The sequence below is a fragment of the Lithobates pipiens genome, unplaced genomic scaffold (genome assembly GCF_037356315.1).
Source record: "Lithobates pipiens isolate NorthernLeopardFrog02 unplaced genomic scaffold, aLitPip1_a1.2 Scaffold_18, whole genome shotgun sequence".
Classification (NCBI taxonomy): domain Eukaryota; kingdom Metazoa; phylum Chordata; class Amphibia; order Anura; family Ranidae; genus Lithobates; species Lithobates pipiens.
This window is the reverse complement of record NW_027507758.1, coordinates 369,400,760-369,425,776: the sequence shown is the minus strand read 5'-3', so window position 1 is coordinate 369,425,776 and position 25,017 is coordinate 369,400,760. Positions and strand designations below refer to the sequence as shown.

The 25,017-nt window shown below is 43.1% G+C and overlaps 1 protein-coding gene across 18 annotated transcripts in view; it reads left to right on the top strand.

Moving 5' to 3' along the window:
- DIS3L2 (DIS3 like 3'-5' exoribonuclease 2) overlaps positions 1–25,017 on the top strand; it is an 867,027-nt gene that overhangs the window by 379,853 nt on the left and 462,157 nt on the right. For all 18 annotated transcript variants that reach the window (XM_077487662.1, XM_077487653.1, XM_077487654.1 and 15 more), the window contains one exon: positions 11,337–11,510. In XM_077487662.1, coding sequence (XP_077343788.1) covers positions 11,337–11,510 — 174 coding nt within the window. The remainder of the gene's footprint in view (positions 1–11,336; positions 11,511–25,017) is intronic.

Here is a 25,017-nt window from a genome sequence, read left to right as displayed (position 1 = left end):
GATCCTTGGGCAGACGCGTCATTCGCTCTGGTGGCTCCATGGGATCAGTACAGACTGATCGACACCTTTCCTCCTCTAAAGCTACTACCATGTCTGCTCCGCAGAGTGGAGGCCGAGGGGATTCCAGTAATACTGATTGTCCCAATTGGCCTTAGCGTCCCTGGCATGCTGACCTAGTACGCCTGGTTGCAAGTGCTCCCTGGCAACTACCGTTGCAAGAGGACCTTCTGTGTCAAGGTCCGATTCTCCAGCCTGCTTTACCATCGATGGTTTTAACGTCATGGCTGTTGAGAGCCAGTTGCCAAGGAACCGGTGGCTGTCAGACTCTGTGATTTCAGCTATGTTGAGGGCACGGAAATCTTCTCGGAAGATATACCATCGTACCTGGAAGGCCTACATCTTTGTGTGAGGAGTTGGGGTGGCGTCTGTGCACCTTTTCAGTTTCCAGGATCCTGCTGTTCCTACAGTGAGAAGTAGACCAGAAATTGGTCTTAAGCAGTGATGGGCTCGGGCGTGTTCGCACAGCCATGTGCAGAGCCCGCCAGGAAGTCTGCACGGCGCTGTGCTAATCACAGGCAATGAGGCGTTGCCCGATCTCTGCAGCAGCACATCAGGAAAATGTCTCACTGCCTGTGATTAGCGCAGCGCCATGCCGACCTCCTGGTGGGCTCTGCACGTGGCTGTGCGAACACGCCCGAGCCCATCACTAGTCTTAAACACCATTGAGGGACAAATATCAGTGTTGGATTTTTTTCTTCCAACAACCCTGGGCTGCTCACTCTCTAGTGAGCACTTTTAGTCAAGGGGTCCAGCATGTAGTCCCTCCGGTACGTTCACCGTTACCCCCGTGGGATCTGAACCTGGTGCTATCGGCGCTTCAGAAACTGCTGTTGGAGAACATCAGGAAAATTCCATTGACTTTCTCAGAAAGTGGTTGTCCTAGAGGCCATTACTTCACCCAGGAGGGTTTCGGAACTGGCGGCTTTGTCTTGCAAGTCGCCCTATCTGGTTACCCATAAGGATAAGATGGTGTTGGGTCCGCAACCTTTTCTGCCGAAGGTAGTTTCGGCGTTTCACATCAATGAAGACATTGTTACCATTTCTGTGTCCTAAACCGACACATCCTAAAGATGTGGCCCTTTATTCCCTGGACGTGGTCAGGGCTCTAAGGGAGTATTTGTTTGCCACGACTCCCTTTTGGAAGTCACTTTGTTCATTTCACTAGCTGGTCCGAATAAAGGTATGCCAGTTTTGACGGCCACCATTTCTAGGTGGATCAGACAGATTGTGGTACAGGCCTACACCTGGAAGGGCCAGGTGCCCCCCTTTCCTGTCACGGCCCATTCCGCCAGGGCAATTGGAACCTCCTTGGGCTTCGACATCAAGCGTCAGTCGCTCAAGTGTGTGAGGCCGCGACTTGGTCGTCCGTTCACACTTTTACCAAATTCTATATAATGGATGTAAGCGCATTGTCTTTGCAGGCAGCTGTGCAATGTTGCAATTCTGCACTCTTTATTTTCTTTAAACGGGGAAAAAAAAAGTTAGAGTATAATTCACTGTTGCATTGTTGACCGCAAGTTCTGATGCGGCTAGATAAGGCGGTGACTCCCTTGTTAGGGAGCACTTCTGGTTGTGAGTGAAGTGTGTTTTTTTTTTTTTTTTATATATATATATATGCTGTTCTCACCCCTCGTTGATACTGCTTGGGGGCGTCCCTATGGTCATGATTAATAGAGCTGTGTCAGTAAGTGAACGAAGGAGAAAATAGGATTTTTGTACTCGCCGTAAAATCCTTTTCTCTGAAGTTCACTGACTTATACAGCACCCTCCCCTCCTATTGGTTTACGTTATACCGCTTGTTGACGTACTGACAGCTGCTGGAGGCAGGCTGAGGGAATGTTACTCGAGGGACTGCCCCCTGGGCGGAACTGTAAAGTTCTGTTTTTTTACATGTATAACATGTTCTGCCTAGTCCTCTCCTGAAGGTGGCATAACAACCCTATGGTCAATATTAATGGAGGTGTCAGTCAGTGAACTTCGGAGAAAATGATTTTACAAAAATCTAATTTTTTTTTTAAAAACTAAAATAACTAACATGTCATACTTGCCTGTGCTGTGCAATGATTTTGCACAGAGCAGCCCCGATCCACCTCTTCTGGGTTCCCTGCCGGTGCTCCAGGCTCCTCTTCGGCAAGTGTCCCCATGGTAACTCGCTTTCCATGGGTGCACTGGTGCAGACTCGCTCTTGCGCCACCCTGTCTGCGTCTATTCACAGAGTGGGCGGCTCGGCCCCACCGCTTGCTCGGCGCGGCATTTCATTGACCGAGCAGGCTATGCAATCAACTTTCCCAGGGTGGAGGGAGATGACTGCGAGAGCCACTGCTGTTGAGCATGTTGCTGGATTAGATTGCGCCCCGGTAAGGATGGGGGGTGGGGGCGGGGGGGAGGGGGGGGAAGAGATTCTGCAGCAAAGGTTTTTTATCTTACTGCATAGATTGCGTTACGTTGGAAAAACTTTAAGGCTTTACAACCACTTTAAAAGTCAGTAGCTACAGTATTTGTAGCCGCTGACTTTTAATTTTTCATATAGCCTGAAGTTCCTCTTTAGGCTTGGTCTTTAGTCCTTTCCATTTCTTGTATCTTCCAGGATACTAAATTTCATGTTAGGATATTAAATACCTTGTGCATAACTGGGAGCTGGACATTGACCTACAAGGTTGCATTATAATCCGCTTCAGGTCTCTGATTATCGTAAAAAGATGTGGATGAATTGGGAAAGATGAAATTAATTTTTACCAACCTACTCTTGTGCTTTTTATTTACATTCTAGGAGATTTTGGTCTATTCATTGTAACAATTTTGCTGTTGGGGATACATGTGCACCATACTTTTCCAAACTATTTAACAGAATCTCATTTTCATTAAAGTAACAAACTGAATTTATTAGAACAAGGTTACCAAGCAATAGCATCATGTCTTGATCTACTAGCTGAAACAATTGATTCTCAAATTAGGAACCAGTCTAGATAGTTCTTCAAAAAGGTCACCCTTCTGTGAGCAAACAATGGGACTTAAGCCTAGTACAGGCTGCCCCCTAGTTAGAAACATCTGACTTACAAACGACGACTCCTTACAAACGGAGGGAGACAACAGGAAGCGAGAGCAAAATCTACCCCATAGGAAGGGAAATTTACTCCTGTAAGTAGTTATGGGAAAAAGTGTCTCCACTGATGCTTTATCACCAAGCCTGGTTTCCACAAAAACCCAACATTTTCAAAATCCAATTGTCATTGGGACAAAAAGTGAGGTGAAATCTTCTGAATAGGGGCACAGACAGCAAAACAGATGTTACAGGGGTGATAACCCTTCCCTATGCTATCCAAAAAGCCTAAACATCGTTTTTTTGGCTGGAGCTATAATTAAAAAAAATTTACCTGTTCCGACTTATAAGTTCAACTTAAGAACAAACCTACATACCCTATCTTGTTTGTAACCTGAGGACCGCCTGTACACGCTGCTATTTATTTTTCTTTTGTGCTAAACCCAGCGGGCTTAACAAAAAATAAAACTGACGCTCAGGTTGGAGTACAGTGATCTCCCCTGCTGAGTATTCTGGCAAGGGGGCTGTCTCCCTCAGAACACAATAGGGTCAGCACTCTCAGCCTTTGCCTGAGAGTGCTGAACAGGAGCCGGTCCGCAGACCTTTTTGGTTATGCCTCTTGGACAGAAGCCAACCGAACGGTTGTCGGACCAGCTGCAGTACACACGGGCCAAAAGTTGGCAGGTTTCTATTGAACTTGCTGATGCCGCCTGACAATCTGCTCGTGTGTACGGGGCTTTCGAATCTACAAAGACCGACAGTCGCTTAAACTGCCTTTACACTGAAATTTGGCCACTTCAGCAAAGACCAGTTGACTGTAGTGTCTGCTCAACAGAAGTCGATTGGATGTACTGTAAATCTTTTGTTGATGAGCAACTACAGCCTCTGAACAGTGTGCATTACCTCGGCATGGGGAATTCCTTCACTCACCATTTGTCTGGATAAGGAATCTTAACTTTTTTTTTTTTTTTTTTTTGTCATTCAGCCCACTGTCTGAAAAAAGACAGTCTATGACCATCTTTCTTCTCGTTTGATAGTTGGGTGGGGCCATAAAGCATTGGGTTATGAAATACAGATCCCTCTTTGCTATAATTTTGACAGGCTTTTGTTTGGGCAGGAATGTTATGTCTTATTCCAGGCAAACTTAAGAGGAATGAAATCACATATCGGCTTTATCCACCAAGCCCATGACAAAATTTATGTAAACTGCTGACACACTGTCCAGGTTTTCTCTTTCATTGTCAAATCACAGGTTTAACAAGACATAAGAGATGAATAAGTCCCAACTAGTTCATCATCTTTGCTTTATACACTTGTGCACTTGACTTGATCTCAGCTATAATAACACATTGTGTTTATGTAACTTTTTTTCAGCTATATAGCCTTTTTCAGTTGTGCTTCTAAAAAAAATCATGCATGCAGTGATGAGAACAGAGGGCAGTAAGCGGTTACTATCACATTTTCAACACACATAACTTTAAAGCCTAACTCTGAGCAGGAAAAAAACTGTCCCCTGCAGTAGGGCTATGCCTGCACTTCAAGGGTTAATCCCATTTTGTTCAGGGGTGAGGGAAAGCTGTTTTACTTCATTTTTTTTTATCATTTCTCTCTGCCTGACTCAGTGTGACTTGGTTACTGCTTTTCCTGATATCAAGTGTTAAAATGGTGATGGGGCAGGGAGTTGCAGCAACACCTGTAACCAGTGGCGGCTGGTGCTCAAAACTTTTAGGGGGCCCAAACAAATCGAAAAATTCAACCGTTAGGACTGTAAATAGGCATTTATCAGGTGATTATGTATCATTACTGCTAGATAAAACTGTGCCTGTCAATTGCAGCCTCGCTGTGCCCATCAATTGCAGGCCAATCACATCTACATTCCAAGTAAAATAAAATAAAACCACTTAACATAGGGTGCCCTTATCAGAGCCCCCTTTTACAACATATGTCCCAATCAGAGCCCTCTTAACATCAGGTGCCATCCCTTTACATTAGATGTCCCCATCAGTGTCTCCTTTTGCAGCAGTTGCCCCCCTTTACATTAGTTGTCCCTATCAGCATCCCCCTTTACATCCGATGCCCCATCAGTCCCCCCCCTCTTACATCAGATGTCACCATCAGAACCCCCCCCCCCCCCCAATTAGATGCCCCCCTGTACTCATAGCTCTCAGAGCTGCAGGTATGAGTCAGAGAAATTGGAACTGAAGTTGAAGACACAGGATTCCCTGTTAGCACACCACAGCAGAGAAGAATTCTTTAGAGGGAGTTTTTGGGACACAGAGCTCAGCGCCCTGAGGACTTTCTAAAGGAAGCCAATAGCTTCTTGTTTGCAAGCACACACTTAAAAGGCCAGTATTTTTTTTATTTTTTGATGCGTAGCTTTGAGGGGGGCGGCACCCCCTATGGGTGGGCCTCCACTGCCTGTTAATGTAATCCACAGCTGCGCTTGTTCTCTTTCCTTAGTGAAGGGATGTGTGTCCCCTACAATCAGGCCACAGAGCTATCGGCTGTTTGAAGTCTTTGGTTCCCTGCCCCTGCTCATAGATCTAAAGTAAGATCATTTTGTGTGTGTATTCAGAACTGCAGATAAAAGCTTTTCAGCAAGACCATAATCCCAAACACAAAGCCGAGGAAAACTCTCAATTGGTTTCAAAGAGAAAATAAAGCTGCTAGAATGGCCCAACCAATCACCTGACTTTTCCCTGTGTCAGTCCATTCTATTACACCTAATTCAATTTCTCAACTTTTTGGTTTTGAGTTTACCATCATGTGGTGAAAGTTTCATGTCAATAGCATCTTCAGAAATATATTTACCTAGAAAAATGGTGATGTATTCAATACTTATGTTACCCACTGTGTATGTGTGTGTAAAAAATATATATATTATATTAATATTTATAGTTGTGCTCATAAGCTTACATACCCTGGCAGAATTAGATTTCTTGGCCATTTTTCAGAGAATATGAATAACACAAATATCTTTCACTCATGGTTAGTGTTTGGCTGAAGACATTTATTAATCAACTGGGTTTATTCTTTTTAAATCATAATGATGACAAACTACCCAAATGACCCCGATCAAAAGTTTACATACCTTGGTGATTTTGGCCTGATAACATGCACACAGTTTGAAACAAAGGGGTTTGAATGGCTATTAACCGCTTGTGGACCACCGCCGTCATTTTAATGCAGCAGTTCAGCACGATCCCGCAAACCGTCGTAGCTATACGTCGGCTCGCGGAATCGGGATTTCAGTCACATGCATGCCCGCTGCACAGCAGGGGTGCCAATGCTTGTGATAGCTGGCCACGAGCGATCCTGAGCAGGAGACACAGAACAGGAACGAGTGTGTGTAAACACACTTCCCTGTTCTGAGATGCGTGACAGATCGTGTGTTCCTTTTAGCTAGGAACCACGATCCGTCACTTTCTCTAGTCAGTCCCCTTCCCCTTCAGTTAGAATCACCTCCCAGGGAACAGTTAACCCCTTGATCGCCCCCTAGTGTTAACACCTTCGCCAGTGAAATTTTTACAGTAATCAGTGCATTTTTATAGCACTGATCGCTGCATAAATGACAATGGGTCCAAAAAATTGTCATTTTCGATGTGGCTGCCATAATGTCAGTCGTGATAAAAATTGCAGATCACCGACATTACTAATAAAAAAAAAATGCTATAAATCTATCCTCTATTTTGTAGACCCTGTAACTTTTGCGCAAAACCAGAATATGCTTGAGATTTTTTTTTATACCAAAAATATGTAGAAGAATACATATCGGTCTAAAGTGAGAAAAAAAATTGCTTTTTTTTAAATAGAAAGGTAACCACCCTCACCTGTGATCTGTTTGCTTGTAATTAGTGTATGTATAAAAGGTCAATGAGTTTCTGGACTCCTGACAGACCCTTGCATCTTTCATCCAGTGCTGCACTGAATGTTTCTGAAGTCATAGGCAAGCAAACGAATGGTCAAAGGATCTGCAGGAAAGGGTAGTTGAACTGTATAAAACAGGAAAGGGATATAAAAAAGAAATCCAAAGAATTGAGAATGCCAATCAGCAGTGTTCAAACTCTAATCAAGAAGAGAAAAATGAAGGGTTCTGGTGAAACCAAACCACGGTCAGGTAGACCAACTAAAATTTTAGCCACAACTGCCTGGATAATTGTTTGGGATGCAAAGAAAAACTCACAAATAACTTCAGGTGAAATACAGGACACTCTGATACCATGTAATGTGGCTGTTTCAAGATGCACAATAAGGAGGCACTTGAAGAAAGATGGGCTGCATGGTCGAGTCACCAGAAAAGCCATTACTACGCAAATGCCACAAAGTATCCCGCTTACAATCCACCGAACAGTACAGTCAAGCCTCAAAACTTCTGGTACAAAGTCATTTGGAGAGATGAGACCAAAATTTTTGCTTTTTGGCAATAACCATAAATGCTACATTTAAAGAGTCAACAAGGCTTATGACACACACATTCCTACAGAGGTGGATCACTGATGTTGGGGATGTGTGAGCTACAAAGGCACGGGAAATTTGGTCAAAATTGATGGCAACATGAATGCAGTATGTTATCAAAAAATACTGGAGGAACATTTTCATTCATCAGCCAGGAAGCTGCACATGGAATGTACTTGGACATTCCAACATGACAATGATTCAAAACACAAGGCCAAGTCGATCTGTCATCGGCTACAGCAGAATAAAGTGAAGGTTCTGGAGTGACCATCTCAGTCTCCTGACTTCAATATCATTGAGCCACTCTGGGGAGATCTCAAACATGCAGTTCATGCAAAACAGCACAAGAATTTAGAGGAACTGGAGACTTTTTCCAAAGAGGAAGAGGAATGGGCAACTTTACAATCTGAGAAGATAAAGAGCCTCCTCCAAAAATACCACAAGACTTCAAGCTGTCATTGATGTTAAAGAGGGCAATACATGTTAAGAACTAGGTTATGTAAACTTTTTTGATCAGGGTAGTTTGTTGTTGTGATGTAAACAGTTGATAATGGCTTCCGCCAAACACGAACCATGAGTGAAGTTTGATTTATCATTAATATCTCTAAAAATGGCCAAGAAATCATAAATTCTGCCAGGGCTCATTCATGTCAATAGGGTTGCAAATACCTGATTGTCGCTGAGGTGGTAAGGCCTCATGCACACACGTATTTAGCTGCAGTGCATGAGATACTGGCATTTTGTTGTGGACAGAATGCACAGGGGCACCATCCAACCCTGCTACTGTTTGCACTCTGAGGCGATGAAAGCTGCTCTATCTGGATGGTGGTAATGGACAGGGCAGTATGCACTCCGACACAAATGCTGGAAAAACACTACTTGCGTTCTGGGCATTTGTTCCTGGGTACATACTGTGCTAAATGGTAGTACTACTCTCTGCACGCTCAGTCCTTTTCATCTGCAGCTTTCAGGCTTTCTTAGTTTTACAGGCTGCCAGCAGTGATGCGTCTCTGCTTTTTGCCTGTATGAAACACCAGGATCTTATGCACAGGGGCTAAACTCGAAGTGTGCTTGAGATCTACAAAATCACTTTTATACATCTGATGAACATTCTGAAAGTGTCTAGTGGCTGCATTTTTTATTTTTGTGCTTTTATTATAGCAACAATAAGGCTGGTTCTTTGTCATTGGAGAATCTATGCTGATAAAGGGTTCTCACCTCAAACCTTTGTCACCTAATCCAGAAATAATTACGATTCCAGAGTAGGATCCAATAAAATGTTAAATGAAGGGTGACATCAAAACCTAAAACAAAAGTAGTGGTGACAGCTGGAAGTTGCTAATATGCTGATGGCTTGCTATTTCAATATGTGATCACTCCCCCTAAGACCAGGTAACATGTAGTTGAGGTGGACCATAAATTAACAAAAATGTAAATTCAGAGGTTTTATTGTGGTGTTTTTTTCCCCAAGATAAAAGTTATTTTCTAGGATACTTTTTAAGACATTTTAAATGATGGCTAGCCTAAGCTTTTGGATGGTGCATAAACATGCCATTATCTGATAGGGGTGTGTTGATTGTCAGTGAGGCGTAGTGGTCAAATACAGTGTGAATACCATATTTGTGATGGCAACCTATAGTTTAGGTAATTGGTACTTCCCTTTTTTTTTTTTTTTTTTTATGAAAAATAGGCCAATTTTGTGCTATAGACTGAAATTTCTATCACATCTTTACACGTAATATCTTAATCATATAGTACAGGAAATGGGCATCTTATCCATTCAAGATGGATTATGGACTTAAACCTTCAGGTGATTGGACATATCCTCCTGGGGCACCTTCCCTCTAACCCTACTCCACTCCATGAGTCCTTAGTTTTTGCTGGCGTCTGTAGGTGATTGGCCTCTTCTCCTTCATAAGGAAATCAGCTTCACCTATTTTTCCTTATTATTTTCCTAAGAACTCTGAAATCATCCTCACTGCCTACTAATACCTAAACATTGGTGTATCAGAATTTGTGCAAGCTTGGTTAAAATCTTGGGAGCATTACCCATACCACATGCTGTGGCACTCGCCTTCACATTTGGTGTACTGTGCTGAGTTAGCTGCAGTGGGCTATACAGGTCTAGGGACGTGGACCCCCACCCCCCGGTATCCACACTTTGGTGGGCAAATCCTGGACGTTATGTACAGTCCAGCATTGAACAGGTGTGCAGGGTCACCCTGTATCTGTTACTATGTAAATGGGGTTGTGATTGAAATTAAAATTTTCAAACTTTGTGCTAAAATTCAACCTCTCGGTCTCAGATGGATGACCAGGTGTTGCATCACATGACTATTCAAAAACTTTATTGCCACTTCTTCCCAGTCAGATTTTGGGCATCCCCTGCCCAAATCAATTTGATTTTCAAAAATTGTGTTCAAATTTTGACATTCGATTCAGAGATTCCAAACAAAAATTCCTGAAGGGACACACTCTAAATATTTTCGTCTTTGTAAATAGAACTAACAACTTTCACTTAATGAGTACTTTTTTGAAAATACATATGCGAAAGACTGCACATAATCAAATGATAAACCAAGTCAAGCGGAAAAGGCTTTGTCATGAGAATTTTTCATACAATTAGTACCATCCTCAGTTTTGACTTGCTGAGAGACTATTGTTCACCTGCTTTTCTTAATATCTAGCCAGCTTTGCACTCCCCTAAGTGAAAATTTTGTTGTCCAAATGTGCCCCCCCACCCCCTGTGCTCATTCACTCTAATACAGGAGATGTGTTACAGGCCATCTCACCAGGTGTAAACGGTGGAAGAGCCTAAGTAAAGATTCATGCAGACACCACATCCAATAAATGCTAAGCTGTAATATAATACATTTTTGTTTCTGTGTTAATGCTGCTTTCCAATCGATCAACAGAGCCCTTAACATTCTGATTACATTTCAAAAGGAATCTGGAAGGTCAGCAATTGCCTCCGAGACATGGGGAGTGCATGACATTCATAGATGGCCGAGATGTATTTCTTCATGTTCCCATTTACCCAGCTTATCAGTGTTTATGATCACTTCTATTTTGTCAAATTGCTCTTTGGCCTGTCCTCTTTCCAGGGTGTTCACAAAGGTCTTGGCACCCTTGCTTGCCCATGTAAGAAGTCCACACCCTTCTCCAAATCCACAATTGCACGGTGGATACGTGATTTGATTGCTAGAGCCTATACGCTTAAACAAAAACCTCCTCCTGAGCTTATACATGTACACTTCACCAAATTTGCTGAAGTATGCTGTGCTTTTAGGCATCGAGCTCTGCAAGGCCACCACCTGGTCTTCTGTTCATACTTTTTCTGAGTTTTACCAAGTGCATGTCCAATCTTCTGCTGAAGTGTTTTTTTGGCCGCAGAGTTCATGAAGCAGCACTCTAAACCTGGGTCTTTTACCCCTGTTTTAGGACCTGTTGTCACAGTTCCGTTGCTTGTGACAAACCTGGGGACTCGTTGGGGTAGGGTTATAGGAAAGACTCCCCGGGGTCATGTTCTCAAAATCTTGCCAGTGTCCAATCACCTGAAGATTCAAGCCTATAACCTATTAACATCTTTGTGTTCTGTACTATATTTTAGGATATGGAATTTACAGGTAAGTCACAATGCCTCTTTCTAAAGTAATTTTAATTTTAAGGGCTTAGATATTTACAATTAAAATTTTAGTAGAAATTGGACACTATTCCTGTTGTGTTTAGGAAATGTGTATTTGGACTTCCTGCCAGAACTGAATTGTTGTTCCTTCTTTAGGAAGCTAATGAAAAGCCTTGGTCAGGCGGGAGAAATTGAACCAGAGACTGAGGGAATATTGACAGAATATGGAGTAGATTTCTCAGAATTCTCTAATAAAGTGCTGCAGTGCCTGCCACAGAATTTGCCATGGTCTATTCCTCAGGAGGAGTTTGAAAGAAGAAAAGATCTGAGGTTAGTAAATTGAATTTTAGCCACCATTAATGGGACTCCTGGCAAGGATGAGAACTGGCAGCTATGCAAAAACAATTTTTAGTCTGAATGCACCAGTGATATACCAGATTAGAATCAAACATGCTAAAAAACGCTTCATGCTTTTTTTTTTCTACTGCAAGCTCCAGGTGAACGTTCTCATTGGGTACCACAAAAATATTCATAGCTAGCTTTGACACAATTTTTAGGTTTTTAGAAACTTTATAGTGTGCATATAATCTAAACTTTGAATCAGAGTGCTACTCCACCATTTACATGAATCTTTGCATTTTCTGAATCAATACAAGACTTTGAGTTTGAGAGGCAGGCAGCTGATGACACAAATTCCACTTCAGAGCTGAATAGCGCTCAACCATACTATTTTTTTTCAGGGAATGGGAACTCTGTTCCGTTGCTATATACTGTTTGTAGCTGCTGTTTTTACAGCATTTACAGTGGGTGAATCTGTTGGGGAACGTAATTGTTTTCCGGCCAACTTTTTAATATTTTAATGTGACCAAAACTAAACTGGATTGCAAAATCTTTCATTTTTACTATAGTCTTAAACCACTTGGCGACAGCCTGCTAGCAATGTACTGCGGACAAGCGACCGCTGTAGGCAAAGTGTTAGGCCGCGTACACACGCGGGGACTGTTCGCCCAACTTTGTCCGTCAAACAGTTTCGGCAAACAGTCCGCTCAAAATTAGCATGGACGGACATGGCCACACACGACGGACGAACAGTTTGCTGAAACCGTGCGCAATGACGTGAACGGCACGTACGACGGGACGAAAAATACGACGTCCTATACACTGCATTATAACTTTCGGCGTGTAAATCCTTTCTGAGCATGCGCGGAACTTAGTTTGACGAACAAGCCTACACACGAGCGGACTGTTCGCTGAAACAAGGTTTCAGCGGACAGTTTTTCGGAAATTCCGAAAAACCTTGTTTGTCAAACTGTCCGCTGAAACTGTCCGCTGAAAGCCCACACACGAGCGGACTGTCCGCCCAAACACTGTTCAGCGGACAAAGTTGGGCGAACAGTCTGCCCGTGTGTACGCGGCCTTATACTACTTGAGGGTTTAATGCACGCGTGGGGAGCCTGTCCGCAAGTGTTGGCCAGTAATTCACAGCTGGGACATGCTGATCGGCTGTGTACATTCACAGCCCAGAGCTCGGTGTTGATATTCATATATATTTCCTACACAGGAAACAATCTGAGAAACCTTAAGGTCAGTAAAAGCAGCACACATTACACATTGTTAGACACATTTAACCACTTGATTGCCCTAGATCAGTGATGGCGAACCTTGGCACCCCAGATGTTTTGGAACTACATTTCCCATGATGCTCAACTACACTGCAGAGTGCATGAGCATCATGGGAAATGTAGTTCCAAAACATCTGGGGTGCCAAGGTTCGCCATCACTGCCCTAGATCAAGGGTCTCTAAGCTTTCTAATCTAAGGGCCGGTTTACTGTCTTTAGGACTTTATTGGGTCCAGTGGGAGTAGAAAATGCCCCAGCAACAGTGGAAGTAAAAGAAAATCCACAGTGCATGTAGTCAGGAGGAGGCTGAATAGAGCCAACTCATTAGTATTTGAGGGAGGAATAGTGCCTAATTGTTTATCAGTGGGAGGAACGATGCCCCATTGCTGGTGTAAGTGGGAGAAATGGTGTCAATAGCAGGAGTAGTCCCCCACTGTTGGTGTTATTGGAAGGAATGGTGCCCCTTTGGTGTCTGTGTGAGTGTCCAGAGGGTCATAAAAAGGCAAGCAAAGGGCAGCAGTTTCAAGACCATGGACCTAGATGTTAACTTCCAGGCAGAGTGCCATTAGTGCATTGACAGTGTATAGTACTATTATCACTAAATGTTGTATTAAAGTCACTGGTGGTGATAGTGGCAGTCAGTTCCCTCCATAATCAGTGTAAGGCTTTCCTTCACATTATCGATCCATTATAAGTCGTTGATCACCGCCCTTTCTAGTATTAAACAAAAATATATTCCAGTGTATACCGTGCCTTGAAAAAGTATTCATACCCCTTGAAATTTTCCACATTTTCATGTTACAATAAAAAACAAATGTATTTTATTGAGATTTTATGTGATGGACCAACACAAAGTGGAACATAATTGTGAAGTGGAAGGAAAATGATAAATGGTTTTTAAATTTAACAAATATCTGAAAAGTGGCATGCGTGTATGTTCAGCCACCCTGAGTCATTACTTTGTAGAACCACCTTTCGCTGCAGTTACAGTTGTCAGTCGCTGCAAGTTTTTTTGGTTATGTTGCTACTAGCTTTGTGCCTCTAGAGTTAAATTTTTGCCCATTATTTGCAAAATAGGTCAAGCTCTGTCAGACTGGATGGAGAGCATCTGTAAACAGCAATTTAGTCCTGCCACAGATTCTCAATTGGGTTTAGGTCTGGACTTTGACTGGGCCATTTTAACATATGAATATGCTTTGATCTAAATTAGGGGTAGGCAACCTCGGCCCTCCAACTGTTTTGAAACTACAAGTTCCATGCGACATTGCAAGATCCTGACAATCCCATGCACAACTCTGAGGCATGATGAGATTTGTAGTTTCATCACAGCTGGGAGGGCTGAGGTAGCCTACCCCTGATCTAAATCATTCCACTGTAGCTCTGGCTGTTTGTTTAGGGTCATAGTCCTGTTGGAAGGCGTACCCCTAAGATTGCACTGTATTTGGCTTCATCCATTTCCCCAGAAAACTGAGCAGCTTCCCTGTCACTGTTGAAGAAAAGCATCCCCACAACATTGTGCTGCCACCACAATGTTTCACGGTGGGGATGGTGTGTTCAGGGTGGTGATCAATGTTTGTTCTGCCGCACAGCATTTTGCTTTTAGGCCAAAAAGTTCAATTTTGGTCTCATCTCACCAGAGTACCACCTTCCATATGTTTGCGGTGTTCCTCCCATGGCTTCTCTAGTGGCCAGAAATTTTTTGTAAGAGGAGCATGCTCTGACTTGAAGTGCCCTTTAAAAAGTATTCATACCCCTTTAAGTTTTCCACATTTAATCATGTTACAGCTAAAAACGTAAATGTATTTTATGTGGCAGACCAACACAAAGTGGGACATAATTGTGAAATGGAAGGAAAATTATAAATGGTTTTCAAATTATTTTTTTACAAATATCTGAGAAGTGTGGCGTGCATTGTATTTAGCCCCCTGGGTCAATAGTTTTCAAAACTACCTTTCACTGCAATTACAGCTGCAGGTCTTTTTGGATATGTCGCTACCAGCTTTGCATATCTAGAATGACAATTTTTGTCCATTCTGATTTGCAAAATAGCTCCAGTTCTGTCAGATTGGATGGAGAGTGTCTGTGAACAGCAATTTTAAAGTGTTGTCGCAGATTCTCAATTGGATTTAGGTCTGGATTTTGGGCAATTCTAACACGCAAATATGCTTTGATCTAAACCATTCCATTGTAGCGCTGGCTGTATGTTTAGGGTCGTTGTCCTGCTGGATGGTGAACCTCCGCCCCAGTCTTAAGTCTTTTGCAGACTCTTAACAGGATTTCTTATTTCTTCTATTATTGCCCTGTATTTAGCTCCATCCATCTTCCCAAAAAGTAACATTTTGGTTTCATCTAACCAGAGCACCAACCTCCACATATTTATGGCTTCTTGCAAACTGAACTACTTATGGCTTTCTTGTTTGCCATGACTAATAGTTGTCCTGTGGACAGATTATCCCACTTGAGCTGTGGATCTCCACAGCTCCTCCAAAGTTTCAATGGGTCTCTAGGCTGCTTCTCTGGTTAAAGTGCTCCTTGCCCAGCCTGTCAATTTAGGTGGACAGTCATGTCTTGGTATTTTTGCAGCTGTGCCATGCTTTTTCTTTTTTTTCCCATTTTCAGATGATGGATTGAATTGTGCTTCGTGAGATGTTGAGGGCTTGGGATATTTTTTTCTTATAACCTAACCCTGCTTTAAACTTCTCCACAACGTTACCCCTGACCTGTCTGGTGTGTTTCTTGGCCTTCATGATGCTCACTAAGGTTCTCTAACAAACCTCTGAGGGCTTTACAGAGCAGCTGTATTTATACTGAGTTAAAATTACACACAGTGGACTCCATTTACTAATTAGGGGACTTCTGAAGGCCACTAGATTTTAGTTAGGGGTATCAGGAGTAAAGGAGTCTGAATACAAATGCACACCACACTTTTCAGATATTTGTAAAAAATGTGTAAAACCGTTTATCCTGTTCCTTCCTCTTCACAATTATGTGCCACTTTGTGTTTGGTCTATCACATAAAATCCCAATAAAATACATTTACTTTTTTGGTTGTAACTTGACAAAATATGGAAAATTTCAAGGGGTATAAATACTTTCAAGACACTGTATACCATTTGTAGATACTAACTTTTATGCAAACCAATTAATATACATGTATTGTAATTATCAAAAACATGTAGCAGAATATGTTTTGGCCAAAATTGAAAAAATTTTTTTTTTTTTTTTTTTTATCTTTTTGCTATTAAAATATTTTTTTTAAATATTTGGTCTTTTTCATTTAGATCACAAAATATTACAAAAAAAAAAGAAAAAAAAAACGGTGATCAAATACCACCAAAAGAAAGCTCTATTTGTGAAAAAAATGCACAATGCATGACCACGCAATTTAGTGGTGCAGTGCCTAATAGCAAGAAATGGCCTAATCATGAAGGGGGTCAAATCTTTCAGAGCTGGAGTGTTTAATAATTGCAGAAACTCGTATATATATTAGTGATGATAAACCCTAAAAATGTATTGTATGTATTGTTTATCAACAATTCAATGTGGGGGCTGCATCCGCTTTCTAGCTTTAAAGTGTTTCTTACCCTAGCATTTCATATTCCTAAAATGTGCCTCATGTACTTAAATGAAAAAGTATCCTGTTCTCTTTGTATTGCTTCCGCTGTGTGAAATCCCTGGAGTTCCTGCCAGTCCCTCTGCTTTGCTATTAAAAACCGATCACATTAAGCAGGAGAACAGTGTGGCCAGTTCTTTAGCTCTAGTGACGTCCAGTTCATAATCGAATCGTTCTTTTGAATCGATTCTTTTCAGTGAACTGGATGAATCGATTCATCTGACTGAACTGATTTGTTTGAAACAGTTCACTCTGCACTCAATAGAATAGCAGAGCAGGCCTGGTAATATGATCCTAGAGTGAGAGAGCTCGGCCCCTCCCTGCAACCAATCAGCTGACTCAAAGCACAGTGACACTCAAACTGGATACAAACTTAAAACAAGAGTCAGGAGTACACAGAGTTAAAGAATCATACAAGTTACTGAGTTAAAGAATCATACAAGTTACTGAGTTAAAGAATCATATCAGTTTTTAGAACACAATACACTGAAAGAACCACGAGTCACCACCAGTAGAACACTACACTAAATCAATGATCAGCTAGCAGTAGTACACTACAGACTGCTTTAAAGACAGAGAGGACAGTCAGGATAAGAAGATATCCTCATTCAGATTAATTATTTAACCCTTTAGTATTTAGTTGGCTTATCCTAAAGGAGATATGCATGTTAAGAGGGACAAGAATCCCTTCTGGGACTTGTCTAATTTAGTAGCTATATAACAGAATGAGAGAGCTGTCTCATTTTTATAACACAAAAATACATTTTATCCTGCTTTATAGTAATATTTTTCTGCGTTCTGGTCCTGAGATTTCTATGCCCCCTGGATCCTTAGATTTATTTTATTTTTTTTATTCCTACAACCATGACCATATTTTATACAGTGGTATAAAAAATAACACCTGCAAGATGGGATAAAAAAAATCAACAGTTTTTAATAGAACAATATAAAACTATTTTAAAGTACTGGAATAATTACGATACAAAAAAACTGTACTTATTAAACTGTTAAAGAAAATTATATTTAACTGTCTTTGGATAACACTTTCCTTGGGCTGGGTTCATACTGGTGTGATGTAAGGAAATCCTGCGAATCCTGTTCGTACTTGAATCGCAGGCGGTTCACACTGATATCTGTGAACCGCTGAGGGCGTCGATATAAAGTTAATGACACCCTTAGATAGGTTCGCAGTTCACAGTCTGAACTTGTGTGACTAGTCCTGCAACTTGGGACTACAAAGTCGCATGACAAGTCGTACCCCAAGAGTACCATTCATATCTGTTGGTCTTCCAGTCACAGCGACTTCAAAGTAGTTACTACACTACTTTGGTCCGATTTTGATGTGACTTGAGGCAGAGACCTCAAGATTACCTTAAGTATTCCTTCAAGTCACATCAAAATCGCATGAGTCACGGTAAAAATTGTGGCAAAAATTGCATGACTTTCAAGTCACACAAGTGTGAAAGGAGCCTAACGATTGGATTTTACTACCGTGGATACTTTGCCTGCACGCGGAAGTAAAATCAAATAATTTTTCCTGTGCATGCACTGTAAAGACAACGCAAAAATCTGCAGTCTAGCAATGTTAACTGTGTAGTTGGCCCATCACATGCACAAAAATCCGCTTTTCATTTACACAGCTTTGTGTGTCACCAAAATTGATGATGCTGGCTGATCTGACAAATTGTGGAAGGAACTAAATACAAGTAAACGTCCCCAGGACCTGCCAACCTTGTGAGAAGAATCATTCTTTTGATTCTAATCATTTAAGAAGGTTGAGTCAGAGCTTTGGTTCACTTGTCAGTAGACTCAGCAAGTGAACCGAAGAATCGATTAATTGAATCGGTTCATTTCAGTGAGTAGTTCGAAATGAACCGATTCACTTAAAAGATCCGGACTTCCCATCACTTTTTAGCTCTGCTGGGAACTCAGTGCTCTGCTCCAATATCAAACATCTCCTGACACACCCCCTCTGCTGCAGAGCCTCCCACTGGAAAGATCGGTGCTCTTTCATCTCCACCCCCCAGCTCTTCTGCAGCTGAGAACCGAGGGAATGTGATCTTGTGAAAAAGGGGGAAAAATTGTATTTGTTTTAAATCTATACCCAAATGCTTTTCTTTCATTTCAATTTTAAACTGGGTTGTTTTACAAGGTGATAATTTACAATCACTTTAAGAATACACATTTATTCCTTGTATCAGGCAGCTTTAGGCTCAGAATTTTTTTTTTTCTTTTTTTTTTAATCTGACAAATGCATGTCACTGCTCTCTGCCTAAACCAGGGGTCAAAGGGGGTAGTTGGAGATGGTTTATCCTTCTGACTTTTGACAAAATTAGCAGAACCATAGTTCTTGGTTCAGCCTAAGTCTCAGTTGTCTTGGGCTTCTTTCAGCCTTTCTTTCATGTTCGCAGGCTACGGAGCTATAAGTTGCAGGAGCCCCAATGCCATCACTCCTGTGCATGCGCACAAGAGCCCTTTGTTTATATTTGTATTTATTTTTTCAAAATGTTTGGTTTTTTTTTTTCCTACAAAAACCCAGGAGTGATTAACTAGTTCACGACCGCCGGCCATCAAATGACGGCCAGGCGGTGCACCTATTGTAGCGGGAAGGCGTCATGACTTCCTCCCGTTTAAACAGGGACTGCGCGCGATCGTGTGCATCCCTGTTTCTTTGGGGGCGGCGTGTCACGGAGACGCCGTTCGCCACCGAAGGGGGTGGACAACCATTGGGTATGGCTGTTTACCACGTGATCGGCCGTGATGATGCAGATGCTGGGACTGTGACATCATAATGGGTGGGGACATCATCCGGTGATGTCACTATATAATTCGCCGCACGCCGCGTGTTCTGTCATAGTGAGCGGAGACAGCGACGAGGCAACATCTCCTGAAGAGAAGAACAGAAGGCGGCAGCGGCTACAGAAGACCGGGCCACCGCTTGTAAAAGAGCTAGAAGAAGGTGCGGTGGCCCGGCAAGAAGAACCGAAGAAGGGGACAAGACCCCCGAAGTCGGAAGATGAGGGTGGCGAAGAAGAATGCCGGGCTCCTCCGCTAGTAAAAGAGCTAGCAGAAGATAGCGGAGGAGTCCAGCGGGAAGACCCCTGACTCTGTGCAATAAACTATTTTAGCCCTTGTGTGTTTTTTTTGTAAGTTTTTTTTTTTTTTTCACAGGTGAATGGGTAGGGGTACATTGTACCCCATACCCATTCACATAGGGTGGGGGGGCCGGCTGGGGGCCCCCTTATTAAAGGGGGCTCCCGCATTCCGATAAGCCGCCTGCAGACCCCGACAACCAACGGCCAGGGTTGTCGGGAAGAGGCCCTTGTCCTCATCAACATGGGGACAAGGTGCTTTGGGGTGGGGGGGTCGCGCAGCCCCCCCTTCCCCAAGGCACCCCTCCATGTTGAGGGCACGCGGCCTGGTACGGCTTGGGGGGGTCGCTCGTTCGTCCCCACCCCCTTTCCTGGCCGGCCGGGTAGCGTGCTCGGATAAGGGTCTGGTATGGATCTGGGGGGGGCCCCATGGCATTTTTTCAGCGCAGGGGGTTCCCCTTAGAATCCATACCAGACCTAAGGGCCTGGTATGCTCTCGGAGGGGGAACCCACGCCAAATTTTTTTCATACATTTGGCGTGGAGTTCCAGCTTGAGAGCTGATAATTCTGTGAGAGTCGCCTCTTTATAGACGGAGATCCGACGTGTAGGCGACCTCCATTGAAATCAATGGGTACCAGTCGCCTACAAGTCGGATTGAAGTAGTACAGGAACCTTTTCTGAAGTCGGAGCCACTTCAGTAGTGTGCATTAAGATGGCTCTCATTCACTTGCATTGATTTTTACATGTTGTCCAACCTGAGGCGACTAGGGGCAACCTGAAGTCGCATCTGAGTCGCCCCTGTGTGAACCGGCTCTTAGTGTCTCAAGAAATGAGATACACCTGATGTACTGAAGGCCTGATCAGATGTGATCAATTTTCAATGATTGGCACCATAGTTTGTAGACTTTATAACTTTCACAAAGACCAAATAATATACACTAATGTGAGTTATTTTTACCAAAGATATGTAGCAGTATACATTTTGGCCAAAATGTATGAAGAAAAATTACTAATTAGCAAAAATTTATGACAGAAGCAAAGAAAAAAATTTTCTGAAAAAATGCCTATGTGTTATTTATAGCACAAAAAAAAAAAAACCCCACTAGTGATTAAATACCATTAAAAGAAAGCTCTATTTGTGTGGAAAAAAGGACGCAAGTTTCATATGGGTACAGTGCTGCATGAATGAGTAATTGTCATTCAAACTGTGAGTGCTGAAAGCTGAAAATTGGTCTGGTCAGGAAGGGGGTGTAAGTGCACTGTATTGAGGTGGTTAAATGCCACCAAAAGAAAGCTCTATTTGTGTGAAGAAAATAACAATTTCACATGGTTACAGTGTAGCATGACCACGCAATTGTCATTCAAAGTGTGACAGAGCTGAAAAATGGCCTGGGCAGGAAGGGCACCTCGAGTGCCCTATATTGAGGTGGTTGAAGACCATACTTAAAAATGTAATTAAGCTTGCCGCTTTGTATGGCCGCCATGATATGCTTAATAAGTAATTGTTTACTTAACCACTTGAGACCCGCGCTATAGCCGAATAACGGCTACAGCACGGATCTCCTTTTCTGGGACTACGTCTATTGACGTAGTCCCGTGCATGAGCGGCCTGCGCGCCCCTTGAGGGGCACACGCGTCGTGCTCTGTGCTCTGTGATCGGCGAGTCTACGAGACTCGCCTGATCACCGATCCGTGCAAGGGGTCGATCCCGACCCCTTATCACGTGATCAGCTGTCAGCCAATGACAGCTGATCATGTGATATAACTGAGCCGGTAATCGGCTATTATTCCTCCTCGCGCTGACAGCGCGAGGAGAAAAAAAAAGGCGATCACCGGCGGCCGTGAACGGGACATCAGTCCCGATCACGGCCAGCCCTGCCAGTGCCCACCTGCCCCGCTTTGCCTGCCTGAATAAAAAATGTGTCCCCCTGTCAGTGCCACCCAGCAGTGCCCATAGTGCCACCCAGCAGTGCCCACAGTCTGCCTCAACAAAGGTGCTGCACCCCAGTGCCACATATCCGTGCCCAGCAGTGCCACCTATCAGAGCCACCTATCAGTGCCACCTATCAGTGCCCATCAGTCCCATCTATCAGTGGTACCTATCGGTGCCCATTAGTGCCACCCATCCGTGCCGCCTTATCTGTGCCCATCGGTGCCGCCTTATCTGTGCCTATTAGTGCCGCCTTAACTATGCCTATCAGTGCCCACCAGTGCAGCCTATCAGTGCCCACCAGTGCAGCCTATCAGTGCCCACCAGTGCAGCCTATCAGCACACTTCAATGAAGGAGAAAAATGACCTGTTTGCAAAAGTTATAACAAACTATTAAACATGATTTTTTTTTTTTTGCATCTTTTTTTGTTTGTTTAGCAAAAAATAAAACTCCCAGCTGTGATTAAATACCACCAAAAGAAAGCTCTATTTGTGGGAAAAAAATTATAAAAATTTCATTTGGGTACAGTGTTGTATGCCCGCGCAATTGTCATTAAAAGTGCATCAGCGCTGAAAGCTGAAAATTGGTCTGGGACTGAGGGGGGTTTAAGTGCCCAGTAAGCAAGTGGTTAAAGAGGAGGTCCAGCCTGGGTGACGCATAAGTCAGCAGCTACAAATACTGTTGCTGCTGACTTTTAATGTTATGGCACTTACCTGTCCAGGGAGCCTGTGATGTCAGCACCCCAGCCGATCTTTGGATCGACTCCCGGGTGCTGCTGCTGCATTTCCTGCTCTTTCGAATTGGCCCAGTGATGGGGGAAGGTGAAGGAGGGGCCAAATGTCCATGAGATCAGGCAGGGGCTCCGTCCACAGAAATGTGGACAAATGTGGCACCGGAGCGTATAAGCAGAAGTTCCACTTTTGGGTGAAACTCTGCTTTAAGAATGTATTTAATATGTCATATTTGGTTTGGTCAGTTTTGTTTTTGAAGTTTGAGATTGAATGTAGGATAAATAAATATCTTAATTGTACAGGGCACGGGCTTGATATTATTGGCCCCTGGGTTATAGGGCTAGTACCTTCCAGTAGGGCTGAAACGATTAATCAATAATAATCAATAATAATCGATAATGAAAATCGTTGTCAACGATTTTCATTATCTTGGTACACCCGGCGGCGGCGAGCTGCGCGCTGACATCACCCCCAGCGCAAGTTGCTCAGCCTGTGTCAGCCAAAGTGAAGGAATTCTGGAGGAGTCACGCTTGATGCCTTGCCTGCCCTCATTCAAAACTTTTTATGCAGGTACCACTACATCTATTACCTAATCTGACCTAATAACTAACTACTATCTATTAGATAGTAGTTAGGATTAGAATTGGATAACTACTATCTAAGCCTTTCCACTTGCTCGGCACAGCCACATTGTTTATTTAAATAAAAGGTATAAAACTATCTCTCTCTCTCTCCCCCCCCCCCCCCCCCCCCCCCCAATAAAATGCAGCTTATTAAAAGCATAAAAACATAGCATATCACTGATTTGCGACTCATCACGGCGGTCTGTTTGGAGGAACTTTCACCGGTGGTGAGCTTGGCGCAAATCATCAGTGATATGCTATGATAGAAGTATGGTCCAAACTGCCTAGTGACACCTACAATGATAGGCACCTCAACCCCCAAAAAAATATTTAATACACACAAAGGGCAGGGGAGAAAGGGAAGAGGGAAAACGGGGGATTTTTATGCGGTGCTAGATATGACAGCAGATCTGATTACAATGTACTAAAAATTCATAGAAAAATATTTATTGATATACATTAAAAAACATGACAACACCACATACGATGTGTGAGATTATTAAAAACAAAGTACACAATGTTACTCAGCGGATGAAATCCCAAAGATACAGGTGGACAGGCTGACAGCACTTATTCCCAACATGTTTCTCAGATTGCTTCGTCAGGGGAATTATGCAACTAACAGACAATAATAATAATTAATATATGAACAAAAAATTACATTCACTAAATTAGTAATACATCACTAATAATTTCAAATAAAAAATAGTAACCTCACAATTAGAAAACCTTGTAAGGTAACAAGCTTAAAGAGGTGTGATCTAATGGGATGGCGCGTACCCACGGTTTGCCAGAAAGACCGTTTGCCGTAAGAAGACAGCATAGATGTAAAACAAGGTCTACACCTGACCTAATCAAATCACCAACCGCCTCACCCTAAAGGAGTGTTGTTTTTTTTTTTTTTGCTGATCCGAAAATTGATCCGATCCGTGACTCTGATCAGAGGAACAATCCGATAGTTTTTTGATCCGTTGCACCCCTAGTCCGCACCTTGCCCCCTGCCGGTCCATTAGAATCCTGTGTATCCTCCTGTGTCCTACGCATGCACCACGTCCATGAGCACGCAGCTACGCCTGCTCGTATTCTCCACCCAGCTGACGTCCCTCCAGCAACGCGCCTACGCTGCTTTCGGCTCCTCCTCCCCCTCTACCCAGCAGCCTTCTGATAGACCCGCTGCAGAGCTCAGGTGCGGCAAGCCCTCGCTGGGCCGCTTTCCATCGCTGCTGTGACTGGAGCTTGTGCTCTGCACATGCGTGCATCCATCTCCCGGATTCGGGGTGCCCTTTGCGCTATTCGGAGGAGTCAGCCGAGTCACGTGTGGCGGGTCCGGACTAATACTCCGCCCCACACCACCATGAAGGGGGGAGAGAGAACCCGAGACACACTGGGGGGGGGGGAGGAGCACTGAGAGGAGGTGGGGCAGTGGCACCATGTGAGAGGGGAGGAATGTGTCATCTATACTGGGGGGGGGGGGGGGGGACACCTGTGTTGTGTGTGTGTGTGTGTGTGTGTGTATGTGTGTATGTATGTATGTGTATATATATATGTGTGTGTGTGTATATATGTATGTATATATATAATACACGGAATCTGACATTCACCATACTTTGCCGGTAATTCTCCCTGCCCCATGTGTGTCGCATGGAGGAATAGTACCCTATCATTGGTGTTTTATTTTGCAGTTTGAGTGTAACACTCCGTTTTTTCATTATTACTTTTAAATGGGTATAATGGCATATTGCTTTTTTTTTTTTTTTTTTATCCGATTAATCGAAAAAATAATCGGCCCATTAATCAACTATGAAAATAATTTAGTTGCAGCCCTACCTTCCAGTGATTAGATATTGGCAAAGCTTGTGAGGCTACACCTCCTGGGCATACCCTTTTATAGCCCTGCATTACTTCAAGCCTTCTCAGTCTGCCTGAACAACATTTATTCTCATTGCACCAAATTTTCCCAGAGGGACCTGGTACACACTTACTCAGACATCTAACAGATAACCCCTGGCCTCTTCCAAACAGACCAAACCCCCCTGTCCATCCTGCTTCTAAGTCACTGGCTTTAATGTTGAAGCCCAGGCCTGGAAGGACAGCAGGGTCTCTAAATCTTTATTTTCCACATTGCTAATGTCATAGAAAGTCACTCCAGAAAGATTTACGATCATATCTAAAAATTATTCTTTGCCTGTTGTGTACATGGTAACCTATACTACAGAGATTACTTTG